Source organism: Palaemon carinicauda, chromosome 11 (genome assembly GCF_036898095.1).
Source record: "Palaemon carinicauda isolate YSFRI2023 chromosome 11, ASM3689809v2, whole genome shotgun sequence".
Taxonomy (NCBI): domain Eukaryota; kingdom Metazoa; phylum Arthropoda; class Malacostraca; order Decapoda; family Palaemonidae; genus Palaemon; species Palaemon carinicauda.
In genome coordinates, this window is record NC_090735.1 from 70555805 (window position 1) to 70576172 (window position 20368).

At 44.7% G+C, this 20368-nt stretch overlaps 1 protein-coding gene across 2 annotated transcripts in view; it reads right to left on the reverse strand.

Moving 5' to 3' along the window:
- Positions 1-20368, reverse strand: part of LOC137650062 (protein CIP2A-like) — a 309476-nt gene that overhangs the window by 181674 nt on the left and 107434 nt on the right. For both annotated transcript variants that reach the window (XM_068383107.1, XM_068383108.1), the window contains exon 7: positions 11882-12018. In XM_068383107.1, the coding sequence (XP_068239208.1) occupies positions 11882-12018 (137 nt within the window). The remainder of the gene's footprint in view (positions 1-11881; positions 12019-20368) is intronic.

Sequence of the window (20368 nt, forward strand, 5' to 3'; positions counted from 1 at the left end):
GGCTCTCCTCGTGAGGTGAACCTACTCCGTGCCCTTTGGATACGCCGTTTACCTGAACCTGTGCGTGCTGCCATACCCGATGTCGATAGTTTACCCATAAAGGACTTGATGACCAAAGCCGACGCCCTTATGGACAGCCACTTCAAGACCTCCATCAACGCCTCCACCCCTGACGACGAGGATGCCTATTCAACGTCAACCGAAGCTGACATGAATGCCGTAGGACATACACGCCTACCCCGTGACGTGCCGATGCGGCGACAAAGCCGCCCACCACCCACCAATCGCCCGCGCCCCAACGAACGACTTCTACAGCCACTTACTACCTCCCATCCGCCACAGTTTTGCTACTACCACTTCAGATTCGGGGCAACCGCGAAGAAATGTGCCAGATTGTCAGTGGCCAAAAAACGTGTAAGTAGGCCATCGCTTGTGGCGGTGGCCTCCCATGTTTCTAATCTTTTCTTTTTACAGGATGCAGGAACGGGCGTGCGATTTTTGGTAGACACGGGTGCTTGTCGTTCTCTTTTGCCAAGGAAACTCTTCAAGGCACAACGTAGTCTGTCTACATCTGCCGACGTCCGCTTGGTAGCTGCCAACGGATCTGCGATACCCACCTACGGTTACGAGAGCCTCACATTATCGTTCGGAAACGGTAAATTCAATTGGAAGTTTCTCATTGCTGACGTCACAATGCCAATCCTCGGCGCGGATTTCCTCTCTCATTTCCACCTTCTGGTCGATGTCGCCCACCGACGATTGGTCAACGCAGACTCGTACTTGTCGACACCTCTTCAACCCGCCCCCTCTAACCTCGCTCTCCACATCAGCGCACCCACGGATACCTACGCCCACCTCCTCACGCCGTACCCGGAAGTTTTCCGTCCGGAACTTCGCCAAACGCCCACGGTTCCTGCCAAGCACGGTATTTATCACCATATCAAGACGACGGGACCCCCAGTCTTCGCAAAATTCAGACGTCTGGCACCGGAACGATTGGCAGCCGCCAAACAGACGTTCGCCGAAATGGAGAAAATGGGCCTTTGCCAAAAGGCCTCCAGCCCATGGTCGTCACCCTTACACATCGTTCTGAAGAAAGACGGCTCCCTCCGTCCATGCGGGGATTACAGGCGCCTGAACATGCAAACAGAACCGGATCACTACCCCCTCCCAAACATTGCCGATGTCACCTCCTACCTGCACAAAGCAAAGGTTTTCTCTACGCTCGACCTCCTGAAGGGGTATTATCAGGTGCCTATGAACCCAGAAGACATCCCCAAGACTGCCATCACCACTCCGTTTGGCACATACACCTTCAATTACTCCTGTTTTGGCCTTCGTAATGCTGGGGCAACGTTTCAACGTCTCATGGATGGCATCTTAGGGGACCTCCCTTTCTGTGTATGTTATGTGGACGACATACTTGTGTTCTCCTCCTCAAAAGAGGAACACCTCCGTCACCTGCGCATCGTGCTCGACCGCCTGCAACAAAACGGCCTTGTAGTCCAGTACGACAAGTGTACCTTTGGCGAGCAACGAAGTGTCGTTCTTAGGGCACCGTATCACTCCTGAAGGAGTCCATCCCCTCCCTGAGAAGGTAGCAGCCGTTCAGAATTTCCCCACGCCCTCGACCGTCAAAGCTCTGCAGGAATTCTTGGGCATGATCAACTATTATCACCGTTTTCTGCCAGCCATTGCCGCCACTCTTGCTCCCCTCTACGCCTCCCTCAAGGGCAAGCAAAAGGACCTGAAGTGGGGTCCCCTTCAAGAAGCAGCCTTCTGCAATGCAAAGAAGGCCCTATCAACTGCTGCGGCTCTCACTTTTCCTATCCCACACGCCCCTCTCCTTCTCTCCACCGATGCCAGCGACGTCGCTATTGGTGCAGTACTCGAGCAGGTGGTCAAAGGCTCGCCCCGCCCATTGGCCTTCTTCAGCAGAAAACTGTCCAAGGCAGAATCGGGTTATTCTACCTTCGATCGAGAATTTCTGGCGGTGCACTTGGCTGTCCGTCACTTTCGCCATTTCTTAGAAGGTACGCCCTTCGTCATTCGCACAGACCACATGCCTCTGGTGCACGCCTTCACTCGACAGTCTGACGCCTGGTCCGCCCGTCAACGCCGACATCTCTCCGCCGTGGCTGAATACAATTGCACCCTCCAATACGTCCCTGGGAAAATGAATCCCGTTGCCGATGCCCTGTCAAGAAACACGTTGGCTGCCGTTCAACTGGGATTGGATTACAACGCCTTGGCTGAAGCCCAACGACAGGATCCAGAGTATCAAGCTTGTAGGACATCCTGCACGTCCCTCCGTTGGGAGGATTTTCCCCTCGAAAACTCCAACACCACCCTCCTCTGTGACGTCAGTACTGGTAGACCGCGACCTTGGATTCCTGCTCCCATGCGCCGACAGGTGTTTGATTTCATCCACGGCCTTTCACATCCCTCGTGCCGTTCTACTGCACAGCTGCTGAAGGCAAAGTTCATTTGGCACGGCATTTCTAAGGATGCTAAGGATTGGGTCCGTGCCTGTACTTCTTGCCAAACTTCCAAAGTACATCGACACACGGATTCAGGAGTGGGCACCTTTCCTCAACCTCAGCGTCGTTTCACACACATTCACGTCGACGTTGTAGGCCCCCTACCCCCATCACAAGGACATCGTTACCTGTTTACCGTCATCGACCGCTCCACTCGTTGACCTGAAGCCATTCCCATGGAAACTGCAACGTCCGCCTCATGTACATCTGCCTTACTCTCTGGATGGATTTCAAGATTCGGTATCCCTGAGCATATTACTTCTAACAGGGGAACCACTTTCACCTCTCAATTATGGACGTCATTAGCGAATCTCCTGGGCATCACCCTACATCAGACAACGGCCTACAACCCCGCTGCCAATGGAATGGTTGAACGTTTTCATCGCACCCTCAAAGCAGCTTTGATGTCCCGCTGCAAGGATTGCAACTGGTTTACTCAGCTTCCCTGGGTCCTCCTTGGACTAAGGACCACTCCTAAAGACGCCCTCGACGTCTCGGCAGCCGAAATGGTGTATGGCGACCCGTTGGTCGTCCCTGCCGAGTTTTTTCCTTCTACAACCTCCTCCGACGATCTCCAGCGCATACGTCACGTCGTGGGAAAATTTACTCCGTGCCGCCAGACTTACAAGCCCCCAGCGAAGCATCACATACCAACGGACTTGCACTCTGCAACGCACGTCTTCCTGCGCAACGACACCAGCAAGAAACCTTTAACGCCCCCTTACACGGGACCTTTCCTTGTGATCCGACGCAGTCCGAAAGCATTCCTCCTAAACATTCGGGGCAAAGAAGACTGGGTCTCCATTGATCGTCTAAAACCTGCTTATCTTCTGCCAGATGACCCGCCTACAGTTCGCCTCTCTAGATTAGGGCGCCCTATTTAACATGTACAGTATGTCATTTTTAGGGGGGAAGCCATGTACCAACCGTGTTTCACACAATTGTACATAATTCCTTTTGTATATATTATGCTTGTATCTTCGCTCCTCCCTCGCACTAAAACGAACATGAAAATTCCTGTCTGGTTTTTCCTCTGTGATATTGTCTGTCTTGTGAACTTGTCATGTCCTGTTGTCTTGAGGTTTTGTATATAAGGAGAGTGTTCCACAACAATATAACTCAGTCGTTTCCAATCAGCCGAAATGGTGTATGGCGACTTGGTGGCCACTAGAGCTGTCGTTCCCTGGAAGGATTTCAGCTCGTTGAGGACCTTCAGCAGGAGGTTGGATGGAACGAACAGGAAAAACTGGGTCTATTCGTTCCAACCGAGGGACATGGCATCCGTCGTCTCTGCTAAAGGGTCCTCGTATGGGGCTACATAACGAGGCAGTTTCTTGTTGTCGCTCGTCACAAAGAGGTCGATCTGCAGGTCCAGGACTTGTTCCAGGATGGAGGAGAATGAGTCTGCATCTAGGGACCATTCTGACTATTGGTTTGACCCTGGATAGAGCGTCCGCTGTCACATTGCGGAACCCTTGTAAATGAACTGCTGATTAAGTGCCATCCCTCTACACAAAGGAGGGCTAATATCACATGGTTGATATGGGACGATCTCGAGCCTTGTCGGTTCAGACATCTCACTATCACTTCGCTGTTCAAGATCAGCAAAAAAGCGTAAGGGTAAAAATCTCTCGCGAACGAGAGAGAAGTCCTCCCGCAAGAGGACATAGCCTAAGTAAAGCTTTCTCCCACCTCTATGGGAAATAAGCATAGGCGTAAAAAATACCTCTCTCTCTCTTTCTCTCTCTCGCGAGAGAAAAAGTTCCCCTCGAAGGAGGAACATCAAGTTGAAGGTTGACAGCAAATGCTACCTCGTAACGTGGGCAGCTCATAAGCAACCACATGGAGCGCAGGATAACAACAAGGCGGCCGTAGCAGTCGACCTTGTGTTCTACGTCGCCCCTACCTGTGAAAAAAGGAAGTTGTGATCAATTACAATTCATGCTCCGCTGCACAAAATACACTATTAGGGGAATAAGTCCCCTTCCTTGTAAGATAATTCCTCGAAAGGGAGCTGAACTGTTATGCACTTTAATTCAGTAAGAAACAAACACAGGGCAAGGTTGAGAACCTGCCGACCATCAGCGCAAGGAAGGGCGGCAATGACAACTCCCTTATGGCGGAGGTAGTCGGATAGGTTGTCAACAGTAATTAAAGTTACAAGTATCTAACAACATAAACCTATATTTCCATTTATGATATTTTAATTATAAAATAAATTTTTGAATATACTTACCCGGTGAATATATAATAGCTGCTGCTCCGGCGGCTCGACAGAAAACACACAAAAACTCGCGAGCGATCGCTATGAAGGTTGCGGGTGTGCCCACCAGCGCCAACTATCGGCCAGATACAGCATATGCATGTAAACAAGCCTCAATTCTTCTCATCCCGCTGGGTCTCTATCGGGGAGGAAGGGAGGGCCTTTAATTTATATATTCACCAGGGTAAGTATATTCAAAAATTTATTTTATAATTAAAATATCATTTTTAAATATTTAACTTAGCCGGTGAATATATAATAGCTGATTCACACCCATGGTGGTGGGTAGAGACCAGAGTTAATAAAGTTTACAGCGTATATGCTTAGAGTTTTTGACAGTTATAACATAACAAAACCCAAATATATAGGTACCTGGTAAGGAAGTTGACTTAGACGATTACTCTGCCTTGTTAGTCTGTCTTCCTCACGAAGCCCAGCGATCCTTTTAGGATGCTGAAAGACTCCCAGGAGCTGAAGTATCAAGGGCTGCAACCCATACAACAGGACCTCATCAAACCCCTAATCTGGGCGCTCTCAAGAAATGACTTTGACCACCCGCCAAATCAACCAGGATGCGAAAGGCTTCTTAGCCTTCCGTACAACCCAAAAACAAGATTAAAAACATTTCAAGAGACAGATTAAAAGGATATTGGAATTAGGGTAATGTAGTGGTAGAACCCTCACCCACTACTGCACTCGCTGCAACGAATGGACCAAGTGTGTAGCAGTCCTCGTAAAGAGTCTGGACATCTTTTAAGAAAAATGACGCGAATACCGACTTGCTTCTCCAAAAGGTCGCGTCCATAATACTTTGCAGAGATCTATTTTGCTTAAAGGCCATGGAAGTTGCTATAGCTCTTACTTCGTGCGTCTTAACCTTTAGCAAACATCGGTCTTTCTCATTCAAGTGAGAATGAGCCTCTCGTATTAAAAATCTGATAAAATATGACAAAGCATTCTTTGACATAGGCAATGATGGTTTCTTAACTGAGCACCATAATGCCTCAGGTCCACCTCGTAAGGACTTAGTACGGGCTAAGTAGAACTTAAGAGCTCTAACTGGACACAGCACTCTTTCAAGTTCGTTGCCTACGATCTGTGATAAGCAAGGTATATCAAAAGATTTAGGCCAAGGACGAGAAGGCAGTTCATTTTTGGCCAGAAAACCAAGTTGAAGTGAACATGTAGCTTTTTCTGTAGAAAAGCCGATGTTCTTACTGAAGGCATGAAGTTCACTGACCCTTTTAGCCGAAGCCAAGCACACTAGGAAAAGCGTCTTGAGGGTGAGATCCTTCAGGGAGGCTGACTGTAATGGCTCAAACCTGTCTGACATGAGGAACCTTAGGACCACGTCTAAGTTCCATCCAGGAGTCGCCAAACGACGTTCCTTAGAGGTCTCGAAAGACTTAAGGAGATCTTGGAGATCTTTATTGTTGGAAAGATCTAAGCCTCTATGACGAAAGACCGAAGCCAACATGCTCCTGTAGCCCTTAATTGTGGGAGCTGAGAGGGAGCGAACATTTCTCAGATGTAAAAGAAAATCTGCGATTTGGGCTACAGAGGTACTGGAAGAGGACATAGATGCTGACTTGCACCAGTCTCGAAAGACTTCCCACTTCGACTGGTATACTCTGATGGTAGAAGCTCTCCTCGTTCTTGCAATTGCACTGGCTGCCTCCTTCGAAAAGCCTCGAGCTCTTGAGAGTCTCTCGATAGTCTGAAGGCAGTCAGACGAAGAGCGGGGAGGCTTTGATGAACATTCTTTACGTGGGGCTGACGTAATAGATCTACCCTTAGAGGAAGACTTCTTGGAATGTCTACCAGCCATTGAAGTACCTCGGTGAACCACTCTCTTGCGGGCCAGAGGGGAGCAACCAACGTCAACCTTGTCCCTTCGTGAGAGGCGAACTTCTGCAGTACCTTGTTGACAATCTTGAATGGTGGGAATGCATATAAGTCCAGATGAGACCAATCCAGTAGAAAAGCGTCTATGTGTATTGCTTCTGGATCTGGGACTGGTGAGCAATATATTGGAAGCCTCTTGGTCATCGAGGTGGCAAAGAGGTCTATGGTGGGTTGACCCCAAGTCGCCCAAAGACTCTTGCACATGTCCTTGTGGAGGGTCCATTCCGTGGGAATCACCTGACCCCTCCGACTGAGACAGTCTGCCAAGACGTTCAAGTCCCCCTGAATAAATCTCGTTAACAGGGAGAAGCCTCGATTTCTTGACCAAATGAGCAGGTCCCTTGCGATCTCGTACAGCGTGAGGGAGTGTGTGCCTCCTTGCTTGGAGATGTACGCCAAAGCTGTGGTATTGTCGGAGTTGACCTCTACCACTTTGTTTCGAAGGAGGCTTTCGAATTTCATCAAGGCCAAGTGGACTGCCAATAGCTCCTTGCCGTTGATGTGTATGCTCTTCTGACTTGAGGTCCACAGACCTGAGCATTCCCGACCGTCCAGGGTCGCACCCCAACCCAAATCCGACGCGTCTGAGAACAACACGTGGTTTGGGTTCTTGACTGCTAGGGATAGTCCCTCTCTCAGACTGATATTGCTGTTCCACCATTTCAGGCATGTCTTTACTGGTTCGGAGACTGGGATTGATACCGTCTCTAACGTCTTGTCCTTGTTCCAGTGAAAAGCTAGATGGAACTGGAGAGGCCGAAGGTGTAGTCTTCCTAGCGAGACAAACTGCTCCAGGGATGATAGAGTCCCTACGAGACTCATCCAATTCCTGACTGAACACCGTTCTCTCTTCAGCATTAGTTGGACTTTGAGCAGGGCTTGTTCTATTCGGGTGGCAGACGGAAAAGCCCAAAAAACTGGACTGCGAATCTCCATCCCTAAATATATAATAGTTTGGGATGGGATCAGTTGGGACTTTTCTAGGTTGACCAAAAGTCCCAATTCCTTGGTCAGACCCAACGTCCAATGAAGATCCTGCAGACAGCGATGACTGGACGATGCCCTGAGAAGCCAGTCGTCCAAGTACAGGGAGGCTCGGATTCCCGATAAATGGAGGAATTTTGCCACATTCCTCATGAGCCTCGTAAACACGAGAGGAGCAGGACTGAGGCCAAAGCACAGGGCCCGAAACTGGTATACCACATTCCTGAAAACAAACCTCAGAAACGGTTGGGAATCCGGGTGTATAGGAATGTGGAAGTACGCATCTCGTAGGTCGAGAGAGACCATCCAGTCTCCCTTTCTGACCGCTGCTAAGACGGACTTCGTGGTCTCCATAGTGAACTTTGTTTTCGTAACAAAAACGTTGAGCGCACTGACGTCTAGCACCGGTCTCCAACCTCCTGTATTCTTTGGGACTAGGAAGAGACGGTTGTAAAACCCCGGTGATTGAAGGTCCGAGACTTTCACCACCGCTCCCTTCTCTAGCAACAGAGACACTTCTTGGTTTAGGGCTTGTCTCTTTGACTCCTCTCGGTACCTGGGAGAGAGGTCTATGGGAGTTGTCACTAGAGGAGGTTTGCGTACAAACGGAATTTTGTACCCCTCTCTGAGCAACCGAACAGACTCTTGGTCTGCACCCCTCTTCTCCCAGGCCTGCCAGAAGCTCTTCAATCTGGCTCCTACCGCTGTCTGAGGCTGTGGGCAGTCAGACTCTGCCACGTGAGGACTTGGCTCCTCTCTTCTTACCTCTCTTTCCCTCGGCACGAGCGCTTCCCCTGCTGGGAGCTCTGCCACGAAAGGGCGGGATAAATCTGGATGCCGGAGTCTCGATCCTGGGTCTTACAGCAAAGGATGTAGAAGGAGTCCCTTTGCGAGCAGAGGACGCCATCAAGTCATGGGTGTCCTTCTGCACAAGCGAAGAAGCTATATCCTTAACCAGTTGTTGCGGAAACAAGGACGCTGATAAGGGAGCAAAGAGCAGTTCTGATCTCTGACAGGGAGTGACTCCTGCCGAAAAAAAAGAGCAAAGGGTATCTCGCTTCTTTAAGACTCCCGACGTAAAGGTGGAGGCGAGCTCATTGGAGCCATCGCGGATGGCTTTATCCATACATGACATGATGAGTAAGGAAACATCTTGGTCAGCAGACGAGATTTTCCTACTTAAAGCTCCTAATGACCAGTCAAGAAAGTTGAATACTTCAAAGGCCCTGTATACGCCTTTAAGCAGATGGTCAAGGTCCGAGGAGGACCAACTAATCTTCGAGCGTCTCATGGCCAGGCGACGGGGAGAGTCTACGAGGCTTGAGAAGTCACCCTGGGCAGAGGCAGGGACTCCCAAGCCGAGAACTTCTCCCGTGTCATACCAGACGCTTGATCTAGAAGCAAGCTTAGAAGGAGGGAAGGCAAAGGCCGTCTTCCCCAAACTCCTCCTGGTATCCAACCAGTCGCCTAAAAGTCGTAAAGCCCTCTTGGAAGAGCGAGAAAGCACTAGCTTAGTAAAGGCTGGCTTGGTAGCAGGTAAGCCTAGAGCAAACTCAGACGGTGGCGAACGGGGAACAAAGGTAACAAAGTGATTGGGAAAAAGATCCTTGAAAATCAACATGATTTTCTTAAAGTCCATCGAAGGAGGAACCATCTTAGGTTCGTCTACATCTGAAGGATGATCATCATGATGAGGATCAGCAACGTCCTCATCTGAAGGATCTTCGTCCGACAACTGCTGAGTAACAAGCAAAGGGGAGACCTGCCTTGGCGGCAATGCTTGACACGCAGAGTCCACACGCACTGGTGCATCAGTAGCAGTCCAGGACGCTACGTCATGTAACTGCTTAACAGCCTGACTGTCAACAACAACAGGAGCGGGAGGACGCTCGACGTCAACTCGAGACTGCCTAGACTGCCTAGACTGAGCAGTCAAAACAACTCTTGACTGCGGCGCTTGACGCTCAGCGTCAAAACAAGTCAACTTCGCTGGTTGGCGAACGTCCTGAACGTCAACAAGAGCATTAGGAAGTGGCTGAACGTCCACATGCGGCTGAAAGTCAACACGGGACTGCATCGAGTGAGGCTCTACAAAACGTGACTGACGTGACTTAGTAACGCCAACGTCAACAGGACGAGCAAGGGCTCGTTAGGGCGGCTGACGGCCAGGATCTCGATCAGCTAAACGGCGAGGATCATCATGAACCTTTTCAGCAGAATAGTCCTCCATAAGGGAGGCGAGCTTAATCTGCATGTCTTGCAGTACAACCCATTTAGGATCAACGGGAATGGGTGCGGTAAGAGACGAGGGTAACGTCTGTGACTGCAAAACCTTGCCTACACCAAGACTCTCGGAGCCTGTGTTACGTTTCTGCTTAGGCAGCGAGCAGTCTTCCGATGACTGCAAAGGGTCAGAGCTGTCCCAATGGCTACAACCAGGACGCTGGACCTGTCCTGAAGGGACTGACTTTCGCTTTAAGGGCCTCGAAACCTTGCTCCACGGTTTCTTACGCGAAAAGCGTTCGGATGACGAGGAGAAAATCGTCTCGCTCGTCTTATGGTAGGAGCGGTCTTGATGAGACACGCCTGAAACCATAGAGGGAACGTCTGTTCGCTGATCAAGGCCTCTCGAACCCATAAGTCGTACGACATTACTTCTCCCTGGGGCTTGGGAGCTTGCAAGAGGTCTTGGACTAGGCGAACGACAGGCACGAACAGACGAACCCTCGGTCGCAACACTGATAACACTTTGCGCACTAATCACTTTCCCACGATTTTCCACTGTGGCACTCTGACACTTTAACTCTTTAACGTCAGCCATGAGTTGATTACGGTCTGTAGCTAACGACTCAACTCTTTCGCCCAAAGCATGAATGGCACGTAACATATCCCGCATTGATGGTTCCTGAGTGCTAATAGAGGGTTCAGGCACAACTACTACAGGGGAAGGATTAGGTTCAGGGGCATGGGAGGAGGAAAATTCTAACGATCTAGAGGAACTTCTCCTCACCCTATCTCTCTCTAGCTTACGAGAATACTTGTCATATTCAAGCCAATCGAATTCCGAAAGGCCCAAGCACTCCTCACACCGATCTCCTAATTGACAGGTTTTACCCCGACAATTAGAACACACAGTATGTGGGTCGAGAGAGGCCTTTGGAAGACGCTTATTGCAATCCCTAGCATTACACTTACGAAATCTAGGAATTTGAGAAGGGTCAGCCATTTTGAAAAAGTCAAAGAAAGTCCAAAAAACAATCCAAAGTCATCAACAATTAAATCTGTCCAAAAAAGAGTTCAAGAGTTTAAGTTGAAGATAAAACACCTGCACTGCGAAAGCTCAAACCAAAATGAAGTACTTCACCAAGTCTGTTGAAAAACTCCAGGTTAACAGCGAGTATGGTACGTCTTGTCGATCAGACCGACAGAGAAGAATTGAGGCTTGTTTACATGCATATGCGGTATCTGGCCGATAGTTGGCGCTGGTGGGCACACCCGCAACCTTCATAGCGATCGCTCGCGAGTTTTTGTGTGTTTTCTGTCGAGCCGCCGGAGCAGCAGCTATTATATATTCACCGGCTAAGTTAAATATTTAAAAATACATATATACACTCATATATATGTAAGATAAATGAAAACGCAAGAAAAAAAAAATAATAAAACAGAAAACAAATCAAGGAAAGTCTTTGCAGGAGAGAAGGGCAGCATGTCAGTCCTCTACCGAGCCATAAAGTAAAGTGGTTACTCAGCCGAGAGGTGTGAGTGAGTGAGGGGTAGCCAGTCTACCCCACCCTCCACCCGCTAACTAGCGGATGGGGTAGTTATCCCTCACTAAAATTATTATGGCTCGTCTTTCAGCTGCGCCGAAAGTATACACTAAGTATACCCTATAAATAGCGGAGGGTTTGTATCTACGTCGGAACAAATATGCAAAAAAATGAAATTAGCCGTTTCTTGCAAGGACGTACTGGTACGTCGATGGGGGTAAAGGGATGAGTTTTGTAAAACGTACCAGTACGTCCATTGGGGGTAAAAGGGTTAATATGCCACACTTACAAACTCAATATAGGTAGCTCTCTTATTTTCAAGTGAAAGACCAATCATACCTTTAAATTTTAAAAATATGTGATACAGTACTATACAGTCAATCACCCTTTTAAGGAATTCATAGAAACAGTAAGATACTTACTCTCGTAATTTTTCTTCCAAACTGGGGCAAGCTGAAAATTCAGCAAATACATCAGTAGCTAACTGAAGAGAGGCAACATCATTCTCAGCAAAACCATCACATGCAGCTTGCAGGATACATTCAATAGATCTAGCCACCTACAAATAAATTGATTTGCTTGTAAAAAAAAAATAGAGTTATTTTCATCTCGGCCACATTAACTATATTCAGTACAAAATACAGTATGCCTGTAACCCCATTCTTTAGTTTATCAGAAAAAAACAAGACGACGTAACAGAGTATTTGAAACCGCTGGATCTGCGGTATGGTTAAAATCATAAAATTCCATATCAATTTTCCTTTTTCCTACCATGCAAACCTAAAATCTTTAATAGGAATATCAAGTCAGTGTCTGTGGAGTATGGCTAGTATATCATGATTGGATAGGGTTAAGAATGAAGTAGTGAGGGTGACGATGGGTGTGAGAAATGAATTAGCAACTAGAGTGGATATATATATATGCGTTGAGGTGGTTTGACCATAAAGAGGATGGAAAATGGCCATCTGCTGAAGAAGGTGATGAATGCAAGAGTTGATGGGAGAAGTGAAATATGAAACCTAAGGTTTGGGTGGATAGATGGAGTGAAGAAAGTCCTAGGTGACAGGAGATGTAAGAGAAGCAAAAGAGTGTGGTGTACTAGAAATAGAAATGAATGGCAAACAATTGTGATGCAATTCCAATAGGCCCTGCTGCTACCTCGGGTCACCTTGGTGACAGCTGAGGTAGCGGCAGTAGGGGAGTCAGCATACGAAAATTCATTTGTGGTGGAAAATGGGAGAGGGTGGGATCTGGCATCCTAGCAGTACCATACAAACTCGACTAAGTCCCTCGTCAAGCAAAGAAGAACGTTGAGAAGAAAAATCCCCTTTTGATCTATTTTTTTATGTTGGCTACCTTCCAAAATTGAGGGAAGAGCCATGGTAGATAGATAGATTACTTCAGTGTCGTTGGAACGATCGTTTAAACTTTAACGAGGAGGGTAGGTTTGCCCATTAGACAGATAAAGCATCCTTTGCTTTGACATAATCATAGGACTAGCAGGGTGGTAACAATGAACAGTGTTATTCTAAGGTCTCAGGTTTGTATGCTTTGTATAGCCACATGACACAAGTGCCTGCCCTTGTTTGCAGAGGCCTTTTGCTGGCAACCATGACAGCAACATGTGGCCTCTGTACCTGAAAGAATGCTGAGATTGGTCCTGAGACGTCACCTGTTCCACTCAAAATTGCACAAATGAGTTGGAAGATCTGGGCGTTTGGTAAAGTCTCAGAACAAAGAAATATCTCATGTCCATGACTGGTCTCTGAGCACGAGAAGATCTACGTCTTGGAACCATTTCAGTGCGTCATAAGATCTCAAGCATTGAAAGATTCCGGAGTTTTGGATGACTCTGGGTTGGGATTGCTCAGAAGTAACAGCTAATAGGTAAAACGTGCAGGTGCATTAGTTCCCCAGTGAACTGAAACTAACGAATAAGCCTAAGTTCCAATCCTGTGATTATCAATCATGGGGTTTCCAATCTTGCAGTTCCCAATTGCCTGTTTCTTGATAGCGACTCAAAGCCAATCTTGTGAGAAACGAGAATCGCAATGCCAAAAGAGCTAAGTGAGCTTTGTGTCCACCAATGGACATGCGTCAAAGATTTTAATCCCTTTTACAACTGTTTGTGTTCATATGTACCATAACCTCGTGGAAAACAAGTGTGGGGAATCCTGTCTTAAGGTGAGAGGACACAATTGAAATGTTCCTTTAAAGACAAGGCACAAGCAAAGTTTGGCGCTCACATAGGAAGATTTCGTAGCCAATACAAACAATGAAAATTATCATAAGCTCCTCTTTCACAGGTATTTTGGATTAGAAAAGCTGGAACGATGAAGATGTCAGAAGTTATGTAACCCAAAATCAATGTGGACCAGGCGTGAGAAATCCAATCGTTGTGTGTCTGATTGAGAAATGTTTGAACAGCACGAAGACCAATCACGCAGTGACTAATCATCTTGGGACTGCCAAGTGATGACAGTCCATATAGAAACCAGTAGTGATATGGAAGGCCGAATTCGTGGAGATCATATTTATGGCAATCGTATCAGAGGTGACCCTATTGTAGAATCTGTCTACTGGGACTAGATAGTCTTTCAAAATCAATACGTTTGCGCCTTTCACGGATCGTAAGTTCCACCTTGTTCCATCTGCTAGGTTGCCATCTCTGGAACTCTCCCATGAGGGAAAAGAGCGTTGGGAACCGCTTTCTTCCTACAGAAGGCAACAAGTGGTCGGTCTCATATAAAACCAAGCAGTGATGGCAAGTGTGTGAACACCAGTACCAAGCACCAAAACATATTCTATGGGAAGGAGACCTTCGTGTACAAGGAGGGAATGTACTAAAATTGCCTTTCTTTAATCTGTACTACTGGTGATTTTCTCAACAATACCGAATAGTCCTTGGAATTTCCCGAGATAGGAAAAAGACAGGGACAGATACCAATGTCCTGACTAGAACTATGTTTTCAATATTGAGCCTTCCTCCTAGTTTTGAGACGACAGCATACTTGAGTCATTTCCTTAAGTTCTTTGTACATACAGCAGGCTTAACTTCACCGAAGCACCCAAGAAAGTCCCAGTGTAAAAGAGGGACAAGGTCTTGACCAGCAGTGCTTGTTCATCGCCTTATGTGAAACCTAATGTTGGACACATTAATGAAAGATCTCATACCTCATGCCGGAAATTGTAATCCCGGGGAATACTGGGTTTTGGTAGTGCAAAATCATGCAGAGGAATGGTTGATGTCCTTTGAGACTCAACCTAATAAGTTGTACTGTGTCTTGGTGGCCAATTCCTCTTCCTCTTCAAGGTGGCATATCTTAATGCTTGGCAATAAGTGAGGGTAAAGATACAGGAATAATTAAGGTGATAGAGGAAGGCGAGTACGTTTGTCTAGGTTCACTCAGTCAATCAAGGGACGTGGAGAAAAGGAAGGTCAAGTGAGATTGCCTGCTGTGACTGAAACCCGAGGACATCACTATCCGGTCACGAAAAGCATAAGGAATCAGTGACAAAGGCTGGCCTAGGAGCTCATAAATAATCCCTTCATAGCATGGCTTCTGTGTTTGTGAAGACTTGCTATGCAAATGAAGCGCTGAATTATTATTATTATTATTATTATCATTATCACTATCTAAGCTACAACTCTTAGTAAGAAAAGCAAGATGCTATAAGCCCAAGTACTTAAAACGGAAAAAAATCCCAGTGAGGAAAAGATACAAGGAAATAAATAAGCAATATAATAAGTAATGAAAAATTAAAATAAAATATTTTAAAATCATTACTAACAATAAAAGATAATTCAAACATAGACAATAAAAAAGACCTATGTCAGCCTGTTCAACATAAAAGCATTTGCTGCAAGTTTGAGCCTTTGAAGTTCTACTGATTCAACTACCCGATTAGGAAGATCATTACACAACTTGGTCACAGCTGGAATAAAACTTCTAGAATACTGTGTAGTATTGAGCCTCATGATGGAGAAAGACAGGCTATTAGAATTAACTGCATGCCTAGTATTACGAACAGGATGGAACTGTCCAGGAAGATATGAATGTAACAGATAGTCAGAATTATGAAAAATCTTATTCAACATGCATAATGAAATAATTAAACGACGGTGGCAAAGATTATCATATGGATCAGGAATAAGAAATTTAAACGACTGTAAGTCCCTGTCCAACAAATTAAGATGAGAATGAGCAGCTGAAAACCAGACACTAGAACAATACTTGAAAAAAGGGAGAATGACAAAATTAAAACACTTCTTCAGAATAGATTGATCACCAAAAATCTTAAAAGACTTTCTCAAAAAGCCAATTTCTTGTGCGATTTAAGAGGACACAGACCTAATATGTTTCTCAAAAGTAAATTTGCTGTCGAGAATAACACCTAAAATTTGAAGAGTCATACTAAGTTAAAGAAACATTATCAATGCTGAGATCTGGATGTTGAAGAGCCACTGTCCTTGACCTACTTACAATCATACTTTGAGTTTTGTTAGGATTCAACTTCATATCCCATAATTTGCACCATGCACTAATTTGAGCTAGATCTCTTTCAAGGGATTCAGCAAACCCAGATATACATTCAGGATATAGAATTGATGCAAAGAGAGTGGCATCATCTGCAAATGCAACCTTCTTTTCTAGGCTAAACCACATGTCATGTGTATATAGTACAAAAAGTAATGGGCCAAGAACACTACCCTGTGGAAAAACAGATATCACATTCCTATACTCTCTATGGGGCCCATCAAAAACAACTCTTTGAGATCTATTACCTAAAAATTCAATAATAATGCTAAGAAATGAACCACCCACTCCCACTGTTTCAGTTTGAAAACAAGGGCCTCATGATTAACACGGTCAAAGGAAGCACTAAAATTAAGGCCAATCATACAATATTCCTGACCACAATCAAGAGATTTCAGTACAGCATTGGAGATTGTAAGAAGGGAATCACTTGCTCCAAGGCCTTTACGAAAACCAAACGGCAAACTAGGGAACAGATGATTACCTTCTGCAAACCTATTAGGATGTTCAAAAACTTTAGATAATATGGGAGTTATGGAAATTGGGCGGTAATCAGTTGGACTTGAGCAGAGAGGAGTAACATTAACAATTCCCTAACAAGTGCTAAAAGCTCCTCTTCTTGCTAACTTGCCTAATATAACAGATAACTTTAGTGCTAACAAATCTGCAGTCTTTATAAAAACAAAGGAAAAATACCATTTGGGTCTACACCTTCATAAGCATCAAGGTCCATCAACAGAGGTTTAGTTTTACGAGATCAAAAAGCTAAACTAGCTAGTTTAGCACAGGAAAACAGGAATGAGGAAGTTCGAGTTTCTCATTACCACGCCCAATGACAAACACAGCCAGAAGGGTTGCCTTTTCCTTTGGACAGTGAACGACTGAGCCATCTGGTTTAACTAAAGGAGGAACTGTAGCATCTACACCAAAGAGTGCAGATTTAAGGGTAGTCCACCACTTATGTTCCTGGGATGTACAAGAAAGGGTTTCTTTTATGGTTAGATTGTAATCCTTTTCGTTGAAGCATAAACTCTGTGCAAAAACTCTAAGCTGAGTATAGTTATTCCAGGTCAAATTTGATCTGCTACCCTTCAAAAGATGATAGGCCTCTTGCTTCTCCATATAAGCATGCCTACAGTCATCACTGAATCATAGTTTGTCCTTCACTCGGTACCTTAGCACACGAGAAGCGATACACCTATCAATCATTTTGACTATATTCTCATTCAAAGGAACAACAGCATCAACACTACTATACAATTGTGACCAATTCAAGACCATAAGATAATGCAAAATCCCATTCCAGTAAGCTTGAGATTTCATATAAATCTTACATTAGTATGATACATCAGGGACAGGCTGCTCAGTCTTCACTAATAATGAAATCAAGGCATGATCAGATGTCCCGACCGGAGAAACTACCTTACTCGTTATAACGCAATGGGAGTCAGTGTATAGGACGTCCAAGCAGTTACCAGACCTGTGAGTAGCTTCACTTATGATTTGCTCACAGCCTGATTCACAGGCAAAGTCTAAAGCTCTTAAGCCATGGCGATTGGTAGTAGAAACAGAACTTAATCACTCTCTATGACGAGCGTTGAAATCACCAACTAAGACAAAAGAGGACTTTCTATCATCATCTTGTATCTTAGCCATAATGGTAAGAAGACAATAAAAGATAGAATAATCCATGTCTAAAGTCTAAAGTTCTTAAGCCATGGCGATTGGTAGGAGAAACAGAACTTAACCACTCCCTATGATGAGCATTGAAATCACCAACAAAGACGAAAGAGGACTTTTTATCATCTTGCATCTTAGCCATAATGGTAAGACAATCGAAGATAGAATTATCCATGTCTGGATTCCGGTAGATCGAACACAAATAGAAGTTGTCATGCCTGCCACAAACTTTTATTACCTGAATCTCATGACATCCACATTCATAACAGGACTTATGAGAAGCAGGGTACTCGGTCCTAATATATACCGCCATTCCCCTGGCCCTAGGGATGGCATCACATTTCAACATTAGTGGCTTCTTAAAACCAGTTACAAGGAGCTCAGATGAGTGCCTCATATTAGAAGCCAAAGTTTCTGAGCACAAAAGAATATCATACTGTCTGGACACAACTATAGGGTCTTGAATGTTTACATGAAGACCACAAATATTGCAATACAGTAGATGACACTGATGAAATCTAGGACGCGCTGGTCCCGGATTTCACGGTCTCCAAACAGCATAAAAATTAATGGTAATAAAAAGGAGACATCACACTTAGAAACTAAATTAACGAGAATGATAACAAAAACAATATGTACAGAAATATAAATAAAATGATAGATCAAACCCATAGACTATAGAAAAAGTCAGAAAAAACTGTCTGCATGGAGGAGCCGATACACCATGCAAGGCTAAGTACCCTCCAGGATAGCCATTTCAACTGAAGGGAGGACAGCAAGGATGGTTTTGAGAAGAAATAGAATCAGATAAGGAAAAGATAACCTCTTGAAAATTCACCAGGCATCCATGACCCTTCTATTACGCCTGCCCAACACACCATTTCAAAAAAAAAAAACAGGAGGAAGGAAAAAAATGGAAAGTGTGCTCGAGTGTACCCTCAAGTAAGAGAACTCTAACCCAAGACAGTGGAAGACCATGGTACATAGGCTATGGCACTTACTAAGACTAGAGAATAATGGTTTGATTTTGGAGTTTCCTTCTCCTAGAAGAGCTGCTTACCATAGCTAAAGAGTCTCTTCTACCCTTACCAGAGGAAAGTAGCCACTGAACAATTACAGCAGAGTACAGTAGCCCCTTTGACCGAAGAAGTGTTTTGTAATTTCAGTGTTGTCAGGTGTATGAAGAAAGACATGAATGTGTAAAGAATAGGTCAGACTATTCAGTGTATGTGTAGGCAAAGAAAAAATGAGCCATAACCAGAGAGATAAATCCAATGCATTACTGTCTAGCCAGTCAAAGGATCCAATAACTCTCTACCTGGAAGTAATTGACAGTTGCCCAGTAACTTTACAGCTTCAATCTCCTAGTGGTCAGCTTAGATAGCTAACTACAAGGAGGAATGTAGTTTATCTAAAAGACTTCAGAAATTCTTTGAATAAGGAAAAGGTAGGGGGCAGCACCCTATTTCCTAATGAAGGAAAAAGCAGTACTGTACATTTGTACTATCCGGTAGCTGGTATCAAAGCAAGGTTTTCTTCTCCGCCATTCAAACTAGAAATTAAGTTTACCTAGTTAAAAGTTTCACCCCTTCACTACAAGGTAACGGATCCACCCTCAAGCTACATACGAGAATTATCACCATCGGATATACATACTGCACTCACTCACTCTTTAATAATGCACATTTCCCTGTTTATTGGTTCTACTGCTGTTTACAGGATAAATTTATCAAAACTGCGTTTTTTTCTAATGTATTTTACTCTAATTAACCAAAATAATTTTTCCATTCATTGTGATTATAGAATAACTTTTCAGAAATTTGTTTTACATTATTTTCTCTAAATAATGGTAAAACACTGATTTTGTGCGTAAAAAAAAAATTAAATTTATTGAAGTAACAAGGTTATCTCATAATAATTCAACGATAAATAGCCGTCAAAGGATATAAAACTACTCATCAGTAATAATGGACTTTACGTTATACAGAAATTCTGTGAGAGTATCCATTTGCTTCCTTTGATACACGACATATTCTTCAGTACAATGTATGACTATAAGGTGAGAGAGAGAGAGAGAGAGTGTGAGAGTGTGTGTGTGTGTGTGTGTGTGTGTGTGTGTGTTACAAGGAGTTACTGTACAAGGATTTTGGATGTGTCAGACTTTTTAGTCCATCTGCAGAGACTCCACTTACTCTTTGGTAGAGCGAATTACTTTAAGCATTTAGAGGGTTCTTATGATCTTGTCTAACTTATTCTTAAACTTTTTTACCTTATTACTGTTTACTACATCTGCTGGAAGGCTACTCCATGTATTAGCTATTTAGTATGTAAAGAAATTGCTGCATTGAGTGGTGTTGTATCTTTTCAATTACAGTTTGCATTTGTTACCTCTGATGGGATTTGGGCTAAGAGTGAATAGACTGTTGTAATCTACATTTGTTATTCCTTTAAGAATTTTGAAAGCCTCTATTAACTGTCCCCTTAGTCGTTGAGTTTGTACAACAAATAAGTTCAAACATTCCATCCGCCATCTATATCCAAATTGCCTCAGCGTTGGAACCAGTTTGGTGACCTTAGCTTGTACTGCTTCCAGTTTATCTATATCTTTCTGAATACTTGGAGCCCAGAATTGGACTGTGTATTCTTGATGGAGTCTTACTAGTGATGTGTACAACTGTAGTAAAGTGTCTT